The sequence below is a fragment of the Arvicanthis niloticus genome, chromosome 21 (genome assembly GCF_011762505.2).
Source record: "Arvicanthis niloticus isolate mArvNil1 chromosome 21, mArvNil1.pat.X, whole genome shotgun sequence".
Lineage (NCBI taxonomy): Eukaryota > Metazoa > Chordata > Mammalia > Rodentia > Muridae > Arvicanthis > Arvicanthis niloticus.
In genome coordinates this window covers 27,042,649-27,055,962 of record NC_047678.1, presented here as the reverse complement: position 1 = coordinate 27,055,962, position 13,314 = coordinate 27,042,649, and the positions used below count along the sequence as shown (strand labels likewise).

The 13,314-nt window shown below is 39.3% G+C and overlaps 1 protein-coding gene across 3 annotated transcripts in view; it reads right to left on the bottom strand.

Moving 5' to 3' along the window:
- Positions 1-13,314, bottom strand: part of Dcaf1 (DDB1 and CUL4 associated factor 1) — a 57,338-nt gene that overhangs the window by 26,941 nt on the left and 17,083 nt on the right. For all 3 annotated transcript variants that reach the window (XM_034484460.1, XM_034484461.2, XM_076917348.1), the window contains exons 9-12: positions 9,746-9,904; positions 7,740-7,919; positions 6,626-6,835; positions 4,070-4,239 (exon numbers count right to left, since the gene is read on the bottom strand). In XM_034484460.1, coding sequence (XP_034340351.1) covers positions 4,070-4,239; positions 6,626-6,835; positions 7,740-7,919; positions 9,746-9,904 — 719 coding nt within the window. The remainder of the gene's footprint in view (positions 1-4,069; positions 4,240-6,625; positions 6,836-7,739; positions 7,920-9,745; positions 9,905-13,314) is intronic.

The following is a 13,314-nucleotide window of genomic DNA, read 5'->3' as shown; positions in this document are numbered from 1 at the left end:
AAAAAGAAAACAACAAAGAGGAATAAATAAGTGTTTATGTATCCCCTAAAATTCATTATCCAAAATGCTCTGTGCCAAAATCACTTCAAATTTCATTCCTCTCTGATTTTAGAGTACTTAGGATCTATCAGTTGAGAATCGCTAACCTAAAAACTTAAAATCTAAAATATTACAAAAATCAATTAGGGCAGACTACCCGTAACTGCTGACAATTTTTTTTAAAAAAAAAAAAATGTATTTCACAGGAAAGGTTTCAAAATACAACTAAGTGAAAGAAAAAATGTAGGACACAAATCTAAAACCAAGTATCAAACATTTATGGGAAACTATTACGATCACTTTACAATCACATTTATACCTTTACAACATCTAGTAAAGGTGAAAATGAAGATATGTCATAACCTATGTTCTATACACCACAGCCTCAAACACCAATCATGAATAAACTATAGTACAGAAATACAGTATTTTAAATATTAATGTAAAAAAGCAAATTGTAAAAAGACTAAAATAGCTAGAAACAGTATTCTATGCCTATAATTTCATTACTCAGAGGCAAAGCAGATTTATCTACGCCAAAGCTAACCTGGTCTAATAGGTAGTTCAGAGTCAACTTTAATTATATATAATAAAGACCCTATTTCAAAAAAAATAACAGGTGAGGGCTGGAAAAATGACTTGGCGGTTCAGAGCATGAGTGCTCCTTCAGAGGACCTAGGTTTGATTCCAAGCATACACACAACATCTTCTAACTCCATCTCTAGAGGATCCAATGTCCTTTTCTGGCTCCATAGGCACTGCATACATGTACACAAATATATGCAAACTAAATATTCATACACATAAATAATTAAAATGAAAAAAAAGTAGATATGTACCTCAGTGATAGTATGTGCAAGATACTGGATTGGACTCCAATATAGTTTTATACATTTTAGTTTCTAAAAACAGAAATAATTTTAACACAAAATAATTTTCTTAGAGTACTGTATAATTTGTTTTTTGTTTTTTTGAAACAGGTGTTTTTCTCTTCATAGCCCTGTATGTCCTAGAACTTGCTTTGTAGACAAGATTGACCTCTAACTCAAGAGATCTGCTTGCCTCTACCTACTAAGTGCGGGGATTAAAGGCAAGTGCCACCACCACCACCACCTGCATTAGTACAGCATGGTTTCTAATATGGTAAAGAGTTCTAAGGCCAGAAAGTTTGAGAACGACTATTCCAAAAGAAACCTATTAGATTTAGTATCTCTCAATTTAGTAAATAAGGTATTCTCTCAAATAGCCCACCCACCCTTTGGGTGGTGACGGGGTGAGAGCCAGAGCCAGGTTGACTTGATGACAGGGTGCAACCTGGCAGTTAGGGAGACTGGGCCTAAATTTCTGTTTCCCAGAAATGAGAACCTGAATCCAGGAACCTGTGGTCATCAAAGCACAGCCACTGACAGCCACAGAGAACACCTTGTCATCTGGCCTGAAGTAAGAATAGGTAGCTAGATTGAATAAGCAATCCCTCAGGGAGGTCTCCAGAGCCCACCAATTGTAGACCCCTAGAGATAGAGATAACCAATCAAGGTAAAAGGACACATACCCCTCCCTGGAATTCCCCTAACTAACAATAGAAGCTGGGCCTATGAGCCCAGTAAATGTCTCCATTCCCAAATAAGGAGACCCCAGCATGCAGGAAATTCAGCTGAATAAATATTCTTTGCCTTTGCATTCTTTTGAGTCTGGGGTACCATTCTTTGGCAATGCTTGGACCTTAAACAAGGGTTTCTCCATGTAGCCTTGGCTGTCCTGGAACTCCCTCTGTTGAGGTTTAGTTAGTTGCTATGTATTGTAATGGTAAGTGGAGCCCACCCCAACCCCCAAGACCTAATTGCCCTAGAGACTAGAGTCCACAGGTAGACCCAAGTGACACTATGTAACACTGCCTGGAAGTTATTTGATTGGTTAATAAAGATGCTGATTGCCAATAGCTGGGCAGAAGAGACAGAGGTGGAGTTTAGGTTTCCCGGGATGGGGTTAGAGGAAGGAGGGGGGAGGGAGGGATGGAGGGATCGAGGGGAGAGAGAGAGAAACAGAGACAGGGAGACACACACACAGAGAGAGATGGACAGAGACAGGAGAGGGAAGAGGAGGAGGTGGAAAAGGAGGAGTGTTGTGGGGGAGGGGGGATAAGAAAGCACCAAGTCAACAACTCAGACTCCAGGAGTCAGGCAAGTGGCAGGCAAGTGGCAAAAGCAGGCTGTTTTAATGCAGGAACTGTGAGCCTATCTAGAATCTGCAGGCATGGCTAGAGACAACTGCTGCTGGATCAGGCAATGGAGCAAGCCAATGATAAAGAGACACTGGCTACTTGAGAACTAGTGAGATGCTGAGAGGAGGGGGGTATAAAGGTTTTCCCAGTTCCTGAATTAACACCCACCCCCAAGGGTCTTGGTTGGGGCTGCAAGCAACAGAGGAGGAGGTGGTAGAGAGAAGAAAAAGCCACCATGGGTTAGGTGAGCTATAAAATTTAACGGCCATGGGAGTTGGCTAATTAGAGTTAAGAGCAGCACAAATGAAACATGCCAAATTATATAATAGAATTATTGGCTAGAAAACAGACATAATGGCATAGAAGATAAATACCCGCCCACCTCTTGTGCTGATTACGGCTTATTGCAATTATAAAGGTTGTGTGTGTCTTTATTCCTGAAACTAAATGGTTAAAGGCAGAACAGAAACCACAGATTAGGATTAAACACTTCTACAACATACTCTATGGATCAAGGACTGGGATTAAAGGTGTGTGTCACCACACCCAGAGACAAAATTTCATCATCTCTTTTCATTTCCGTCACCTCCTTAAAGGCAGAAGCAGGCAAATCTGAGTTTGAGGCCTTCCTGAGCTCCAGGACAGATCCTGCCTCAAAAAAAAAAAAAACTTTAAGAGTCAATTGTGGCAAAGGTGGCGCACGCCTTTAATCCTAGCACTTGGGAGGGAGAGGCAGATGGATTTCTGAGTTCAGCCTCATCTACAAAGTGAGTTCCAGGACAACCAGGACTACACAGAGAACCCCGTCTTGAACAAAACCAAAAAAAAAAAAAAAAAAAAAAAAAAAAAAAAAAGGGGGGTGCAATTGTGGGGACGGACAATGACCCAGCATTGGGAGCAAGGGAGGATTTCAAGTTCTGGGCCTAACTCTTAAAAAGGGGACAGGAGTGGAGGGACAAGGGGATGAGCTAGAAATGGGTGAGGAAGGGATAAGAGAGGAGGGGGAAAGAAACAAACATCCTGCTTCCAAATATTCACCTTGCCAAATATGCACCCACACAAATAAATAAACAGACTGACAGATCAGACAGGGAAGGAGGGATAGAAATATGTTTAAAACAAAAGTGACTTTTGAGGCCAGGCAGATATAGTTACATGCCACCAACCCAAATGTTTGATCCCTGAACTCAACACTGTGATTTGTCTTCTGATGCATACATTCTATCTATCTATATCTATATCTATATCTATATCTATATCTATCTATCTATCTATCTATCTATCTATCTATCTATATAAATAAATAAGCAATGGGTTTTTTGTTTTTTTTTTTTTAAAGACTACATTATAACTGTGCATCACAGCCTTACTTGTGACCCTCAGGGGGCTCAATGAGTTTCAGGCCAGGCAGGACTATATAGTGAGATTCTGTCTCAAATATTTAACAGTAAAATAAGAGGTGTGGATCAATGGATTAGGGGCTAAGAGCACAGGTTGTTCTTCCAGGACATGGGTTCAAGTTCCAGCACCCACATGGCATCTCCAAAGGGTCTGACTCTAAATTCTAGGGTATTTGATGACCTCTTCTGCTCCTCAAGAACCTGCATGTGAGGCACATAAGCTTATACAACTACACAAACAACATTTAAAAAAAAAGTTAAATAATAAGAAAATAAAAATCACTTTCTTATTTAATCTATTTCCTTATCTGAATCAAACATAAAACCTGAATCCAACAACAGCTTGTTAAGCATGCATTATGTGTTATACATTATGTCTTATGAACTTCATGTGCAACCTTTATCCCACCTTGCATAATAGGTCTTCCAATTGCAGGCGATGGAAATAAGCTGCAGTAAGAGCTGCACACAGGAAAGCTTGAGGAAGACTTCAGCAGGTTCCCAATATAGCTGAGCCGGCCCATATTCTATCAAAAACTCCATCATTTCCACAATCTGCTCATGAGTATATGAGCATGCCTATAAGAAGTATATAAAATTATGATACATAATTGTATCATCTGCTACTTACTCAATGCCTGCCAAGAATTTTAATAATAGCTTTCAATTTCAATTTCTCAATTCTTGAGTCAACAAGTCCTTATGTAAAGCACCGCTACATAATGCTTAATCCTTTATCTGTGACAGCACACATAATAAAAAAAAACTATGAGGTTAATTTGTGTATACTTATGAAGGTTAAGAGAAAGCACCACATAAACAACAGGTATTTCTTCAGCTTGTAATTTTGAAACATGCAGACACTAATCTTGATCCTAAACCTATCAAATAAATTGCAAACTGACAGAGAGCTAGAGATATGAAAACATCCTTTCCAAAAACAATTCTGCACAATGCTTAGCACTTTTCACTCACGCCTCAATCCATCCTTCAGTTACAGTGTTCTGGAGAAGGAATGACTCAAGTGGAAACAAATAAGGTCCCTGAAATTCATCTATTCCCTCCACTTTCAATAGTACTGGCCTCAACTGTACAGGGCATGTAAAGATGCAAAGATGTATATATACCCTACAGATATGACACTTGTCTCCATGTCAATTTCAGACCTGCTGCAAGTAATACTAACTTTGAAGACTGCATGTGGAGTCAGGATATAAAGTTTTACAGCACTTAGCAGGCAGGGGTGAGGACCTGGTTTTGACATTTCTCTCTCTCTCTCTCTCTCTCTCTCTCTCTCTCTCTCTCACACACACACACACACACACACACACACAATTAAAGATTAGCTAGACATACAATACATGCCTTTAATACCAGCACTTGGGAGGCAGAAGCAGACAGTTCTCTATGAATTCCAGGCCAGCCTGATCTACATAATAAAGACCCTGTGCTATTCTTGGTTGTCAACTTGACTACCTCTGGAACAAACTAAAACCAAATCACCAATGAGATTTTTTTTCTTTTTTAATTAAATCATTTGAAGTAGAAAGACCCATTTTTAATCTGGATCTTTTAGGTTAGGAAGATACATCATTAATCCAGATCTTTTAAAGTGATAAATCCACATTTCATCTGGGCCACATGGGCTCCCTGAGCCTCCTATCCTAGATAGCCTATATCCTCCTATATCCTCCTATATCCTCCTGTCCTATATAAAGGACATGGAAAAAGGAAGCTTTGGCTCAATCTGCTTGCTCCATTCCCTCACCGGCATTACCACCTACTTCTGTCATACACTGAAGACCAGCTGTCCTGCCTCATGACTTGAACTACTACTGAAATCTTGGACCTTCTGTTGATAGACAGCCACTGTTGACCTAACTGAACCACAGCCATCTAATAAATCCCCATAGGGAGGTGCGGCTGTATTTTTTTTTTTTTTTTTTTTCTGATCAAGGCCCAAAGCTTTAATGTTCAGCTCTCAATTTAAAGGGGAAGACCCAACCCACAACCCCTCCTGTTTTCAGATGCGGTTGTATATTTTCACTCTATAAGTTCTATTCTTCTAGAGAACCCAGACCACAGATTTTGGTATCAGAAGTAGTTTTATAGCAACAGAAGTATAAGACTGAACTTTTTAAGTATCAGGAACAGGTTTTCCAATTTGTGAACATCTACAGTTACTGAAGCCCCCCAAGTTACTAAAGCGTCTCCTGGAAGCTTGGAAATATTGAAAGACCATGGTGTGACGTATTTTACAAACTTAAGGAGGCAAAAGCATTTGATTATCCTGATTCACCTATTTTGAGAGGCAATAGATTTGGTGACTCTATATAAAACTTGAAACGAGCCAGTGGTGGTGCACACCTTTAAACTCAGCACTCTGGAAGAAGAGGAAGTGAGTCTTTTTGAGTTCCAGGGTTTAACTGGACCTCAAAGTAGCAGGGCCAGGTGGCAGTACCTAACTGTCAAAGGCAAGGTGATCACAGTTATTGTAATGGGCAGCACAGACAGAGTAAAATCCATAATGGCCTGAGTGTAATGAACAGCACAGGCAAAGTGATTTTTATTATGGCATGACTCATATAGACCTTTTGTACTGGCTTGTTAGTCACAGTGTTTCTAGGTGTGAAATAGGTAAGAAACCTACCATGTTTGATCTATTCAAGTGGAAAAATTCTAAAACAAATGAGAGAAAGACTACATAAGATTGTGGCAAAAGAGAATCTCAGCCCATGAACCAATCTCCAGACTTAAGTCAGTAAGCAACATCCTTCCATGGCCTCTGCATCAGCTTGTACTTCCAGATTCCTGACTTCCTATGATAATATGAACAGTCATATGGAAGCACAAGCCAAAAAAAAAACCTTTTCTAGCAAGCTACTTTAGTCATGGTGTTTCATCACAGGAATGATGTCATTGTACTCAAAAATAAAATTAAACAAATAAAGTATTATCCTCTTACCTTGTATGGAGGCTGGGGGTGAACAAGAATACCACCCTCAGTCCTCTGAAGTGACTGCTTGACTTGTTCCAATTTAATGGCCAGGTGAGCCTCAAAATACTTGCGCAGAGCCATGCAGGTATGTTTTCCTGTTTGGCGACTAGCAAATATTTCATCATCACTCAAAAGTGCACCCTGGTCTTCCAAATTTAAAATCTCCAAAGTACTGATCTATTAGTAAACAGGTGTAAGATTGCAAAGGAGGGGGAAAGAACACACGGAAAAGGAAAGAGTTTGGTAAAGGTTTCTGTTCAACAGTACTGACATATACCAAAGTATATCCAAATACAACATGCTAACAGGCATATGAAACAAACAAAAGGACAGCTTCTAATTATATTAAGATATACAGAGAATGAGGCATATTCTTGTAGTCCAACACTTGAGAAGCTGAGGTAGGAAAGCACTAATTTCCAGGCCAGCCAATCTACACAGGAAATTCAAGGTAATTTGAGCTACAAAGAAACTCTTAAAATTCAAAATGAAAGAGAATAGAAAGCTACAACAGCCTAAAATTGTTGCCATTTGAAAAGATCAAAATTAACCAGGTACACTGTGTGGTAGCCCACAACTGGATTCCAGCTCCCAGCACTTGGAAAACAAAAGCAAAAAAAAAAAAAAAAAAAAAAAATGTCAAGGGGGGTTGCCTACAATGACATGGTAAATCCTCCACCACCAAAGACACAGAAAAGAGAACAGGCTGAGTGTGGCCGTTCAGTGGTATAGTGAATGGGCAAGAGGCCCTGGGCTCAATCCTTAGCATCAAAGGACCAGAGGAAAGGAAGTAATAAAAACTCATAAAGGAGAAAAAAATTAATTTATACAAGAACTGCCCAAAAACACCAGTCAGAAATGTTCTCCCAGCTGGGTGCTGTGATCCCTGCACTGGGAGCTGGGGGCAGGAGAGGTAGTTCAAAGTCATCTTTGGCTACACAGTTAAGACCATATTGGGCTATATGAGACCTATATTCAAACAACCAAAGAGAAATTCCCTTTCTTCTATGAGATGTCTTTCTGAAGAACCTAAACAAGTAGAACCCTACAGCTAACTGAAGAGCCAATGGAAGAACCTCACCAAGTTCACCAGACGACGAAGACCATCATAACGGTCAAAGAGCTCCAAAACAGCCCGGAATGAGAAGCAAATTGAGAAAAACATAGTAGCGTGGCAACATCCTGAAGCATGAGAACATTCCATTAACCATAGTGTATAGTTCACCACATCAGACAGAACATTATGAGGATGCATGCAAACCTGCAAAAAAACAAAAATATAAATATATTTTAACATTTGGGGCAAAGGTTTCTTTGAAAAGAGATGAAAAATTCAGTGTACATAGAAATCTTTATAGAATACAGGGATCACTCTAATTCTAGAAAATTTGTTCCAAGCCTAAAAATGACCCACATTTAATTGAGTACAACCTTTACTTACTTAGAACCAAAAAATAATACATCATTTAATGCTTCTAAATAACTTGATATACTGAGTATTTATATACTAAATATTTATATACTGTATAAATTTATATAGTTAGTATTTACATACTAAGTGCTAAATCTTGCTTAACAATTATAAAGAGGCTCATAGAAGTTAAAGACTTTTTTTTAAATTTGAGATACAGTCTCACTTGGTGGCCCTAGCTGACCTGGAACTCATTATGCAGACCAGACTGGTCTCAAACTCACAGAGATCCACCTGCTTCTGCCTCCCAAGTACAAGATTAAAGAATTAAGTCCAGCAAGGACATTCTTAAAAGTGGCTGAGCTGTCAGGCAGTGTGACATAGGCCTTTAATCCTAGTGCTCAGAAGGCAGAAGCATGTGGGTCTCTGAATTCAAGGGCAGCCTAGTCTACAAAGCAAGTTCCAGGACAGACAGGACTACACAGAGAAACCCTGTCTCTCGGAAAAACCTGGGAAGGGGAGTGGTTGTGTGCCTGAAACTACTACTGATACTGAGTCTACAAGTGTGGTGTCTGCTGCTCCACTAATTCACACATGTGCATGCTTCCTATTAGTTAAACAATCAGTTGTCAAACATTCCCTAGGGCTGTTTGATAAATTTTTTAAATATTTTAGCCATAATTAACTTTGTGCATATAAATAGTTTACTATTCACAAAAAGTAAAATTTTAACTATATCTTAAGAAATGAACAAAGACAACACTCGAAACAACCATCAACTTAACTTAAAAAGTAATATACTAGGGCTGGAGAGATGACTCAGATGTTAAGAGCACTGACTGCTCTTCCAGAGGTCCTAGCAACCACATGGCTCATAACCATCTGTAATGGGATCTGACACCCTCTTTAAGCGGTGTGTTTGAAGACAGCTACACTGTACTCATATACATAAAATAAATCTTTTATTTTTGTATTTGTATCTTTTTTTAGTAAGTAAATCTAAAAAAAAAAAAAAAATGTAATATACTAAGCCAGTTGCAAGGATTAAAGGCACACATCACCATGCCTGCCCAGCACGGACATTCTTAAAAGTAGCTGAGCTACTGGGCACTGATGGCACATGCTTTTAATCCTAGCACTTCAGAGGCAGAGGCCAGAGGAACCATCACTTTTCAAATGTACAACCCACTCACTTTTTAAAAAGATGATCACAAATATGGCAAACTAAATGAAAAAAAAAAAAAAAAAAAAAAAAAGACTCAAACTAAGAATGAGAACATGTAGAATTAGTTTATGATCCATCACAAATTATTTATCATATATAAAGCTTCACCTGTTTTTACACTTAATTGACTTTAAAATATAATACAGCTCTACTGAGAGATGAATGAAAAGTACTTGACTACTAATCATAATGCCACAAAAATCACAGAAAGCAAGTAAACTGGTAGAGCATCTGTCCTGCAGTTTCTCAGTAGAGTCAGAAATTCTTCTCAATAATTGTACATTTTAGAATGCTTTATGAAGACTACACACTCACATGGCTCATGTCTTTCATAAGAATTTCATCTTTTCAACTATTCATCTTATCCAAACATTGTTCTGTGAATGTGCTGTTTTAAAGAGATGGTCCCCCATCAAATCCCATCCTCTTCCCCTGAATGGGCTAGACTTACTCTTTCCATAGCATCCTGGTTGTAGGACAGGTAATACAAGCACATGGACACACCAGTTGCAGCCATAGAAGGACGAGGAATTTCCAGTAATTTCTGTACTCCACCATGTGCAACAAATTCTGTGGCAAATTTATTATGGAGCAGGAGAGATGCTAGGTGCTAAACAATAAGGACACATGTTACAGTGGAATAATCAAAGTACATTACAAATTTCTTAACATAATATTAAGCTGCTATAAAGAGTCATATGAGTAGATAACCAACATCTCACCAAAAAAAGGCTAGAGTGAAGAAGGGAAAATAAATAGGAAAAAGGAATGGAAGTGAAAGAAAAAGAAAGGTTTAAAATTCTACAACATCCCTCTTTCCTTCCTAACACAAAAAGTATTCATCTTTCAAAGACCTATCAGGGTAGGAAGGAAGGAAGGATAGGAATAGAACCCAGGGCCTTGCTAAACATGACCTGTACCAACGAGCTACACCCTCAGCAAACCAAAGGTTTTTATGCAAGTTGAAAACAAAAAATGGGGCTGTCTGAAGTATTTTTGTTACTGCCCACCATTGTAGGGTATGCAATAAAACAATAAACCTAGTTTGGGGTTTTTGTTTGTTTGTTTTTGTTTTTTTAAGTTTTTACTCCTTCTTTTGAAGATGTGAGCAGATGAAAAGTCCCAGCTATATATTCCTGCTACCATGGAGAGAGATACCTACACTGCCATGCCTTGCCTTCCCTATGTGACAGACTGTATTTTATCCCTTCAAGCTATAAGCAAAATAAACTCTTCTGTTGTAGATTTGGTCTAACCCTTGTATTATGTTAACTGGGGCCCCAAAATTGCACAAGAATCCGTATGTAAGACTCTGAGGGTCCCTGTCCCCAGTTGGTTCTGAATGGTAAATAAAGTTGTCAGTGGCCAATGGCTGGGCAGGGAGACAATGGTGGGACTTTAGGATTTGTGGGCAAGGGGACCAAGAGAGGAAGGAGGAGTTAGAACAGCCTTGCTGGGAAAGCAGAGCAAGCCTAAAAAAAAGCGCAGGACAGAGAGACAGCTAACATATAAGGGTCAGAGATCGTGGCCCAGGAGGGCTACAGGCCTGGGTCTGGGGAGGTCAGGATAGAATATAAGTTTTACTAGCCATGTGGAGGTTTGCAGTGGCCCAGCCATTGAGCCACTTAAGGTAGACTAAAATATAAGATTGCATGTGTGTATCTTTTGGGAACCCAGAACACTGGGGTGGGCAAGGAACGCTCACTGCCACTGCTGCCGGGTTCATGTGAACAGCATCAATTGTCTACCGTTACATCTTCCGTTTAAAAAAAAAAAAAAAAAAAGACAAACAAACGAAAGTAAACTACATTTAGCAGTGCTGGCCTAATCTCACCAATTAGCAGGCTAAGACAGGAGAGCCCACACTTCATGGCCAGCCTAGGGACTTAGTGTAACCCTGTTCAAAGAGCTGAAGAACACAGGTTCCCAGGAGAGTACTTGCACAGCATTCTCCAGGCCTAGGTTAATTCCTAGCACCCCGCAGACTCACGAGTGATGATCATGGCTCTAAGCAATGGCACAATTTTACAATCATTTTATTAGTACATGACTTTTACTAACATCCCAATTTAATTTTTCATATATAATCAGCTCAGTGTTCTATTTCAAGTTCAGTTACTAACTTTATGAAATCCAAAATGTTTTCTATTTATTTTTAATATAAACCCCAAACAATTTAAAAAAAAAAAAACAACAACAACTTTTTGTAACAAGGTTTCATTATGTGTCCCAAGCTGGCCTCTACCTCCCAGATGGTGGAATTAGACTCCCAAAGAACCACCTCAATGTATTTTAATGTAATTTTAAAATATTAAAACTTCATATTTTTAGATATTTCATTATATTTACTTATCATGTGAGTGACTGTGGTGTTATGTGTGGAGGTCAGAGAACAAACTGCAGAAATTGGTTCTCTCCTTCCACCACGTGGTTCCCAGAGATCACACTCAAGTCACCAGGCTTAGTAACATGTATCTTAACCTGCCAGCCGTATTAGTGACCCTAGATACTAGTAGTTCTTAAACCCACCACCCCTGCCTCCCCAGAGCTGGGATTGTAAAAATAAATCACCACACCCAGATAAATTTTTAACTTTTAAGTTTTATTTCCTGCTCGATTCCTACAGCCTCTGAGAGTGGAATGATCCGTGTAATTTTAAGGACACAGTGTACAACAAAGTGTGAGGATTCTTCTTATTTCTGAACATAGGGCCTCAAGAGAACTAGAGCTCCCCCTCCTGTTTCCAGAAGAGACAATACAGATTACCAATTACAGACTTGGAGGGTTAAGGTCAATGGCACCATTAAAAAGGGATATACCCTCTTCGGAAGTTCTGATCATGAAAATAAAATCCCTTCCTATCCTTTTTCTGTCTCACATGCCTCTACCATTCTTCCACCCAATTCATGCCTTTAGAAGCACCTAAACAAGGTACCTGTTTGCAGTAACTTAGGCCACATAGTTTTCTCATATCACTAACATACAATCATGACAATCACCATCACAATAGGTATAGAAACAGAATAAGCAGGCTTAACATTTATCAAGAAACCTAAATTTAGGGCTGGAGAGATGGTTCCGAGGTTAAGAGCACTGACTGCTCTTCCAAAGGTCCTGAGTTCAATTCCCAGCAACCACATGGTGGCTCATAATCACCAATAATGAAATCTGGTGCCCTCTTCTGGCCTGCAGGCATACATACAGGCAGACCACTGAACACATAATAAATAAGTAAATAAATCTTTTTTTTAAAAAAAAAATAATTTTATTTGGGACCTCACCACCTACAAATCCACTTCACCTCACCCTGTGGGTAGATCCTGTCTGTTTCTTTTCTTTGTCCTGGAACTTGCTATGTAAACCATGCTGGCCTCAAACTCAAAAGATTTGCTTGTTTCTGCCTTCTGAATACTAATAGTATGGACTAGCATACCCAGCCTCAATTTTCTTTTAACCCATTTTGTTCCTATCAGACTCAATACCTGTTTGTTCTCTTACAGAACTTTCATCTTCCTTTTGAACAAAATGATAATCCCAGAGACAGACAGACAGACAGACAGACAGACAGACAGAATAAATATACAGATTAACCCATTGATCTTTCTCCCCAAGATAGGATTTCTCTGTGTAGCCCTGGCTGTCCTTCATCTGTAGACCAAACTGCTGTGGTAAACAAGAGATCCGCCTGCCCTTTGTGCCGGGGTTAAAGGTGTACATCACCACCCAACTCACACCTAGATTCTGTGCATGGATGCATGCATGGGTGTGAGTGTTTACACAAGCAAATGAGAGTGTGAATATATATGGAAGGTAGTATGTGGATGCCCAAGGAGGCCATCATTTAACCTGAAGCTAGAGTTAAAAACAGTTATAAGCTGACAACTATGGGTGCCGAAAACCAAACTTGTTTTTGTCTGATTTGGTTTGGGTTTTTCAAGACAGGGTTTTCTGTGTAGCCCTGACTGTTCTGGAATTCACTGTGTGGACTAGGCTAGCCTCGAACTCACAAAGATCCATCTG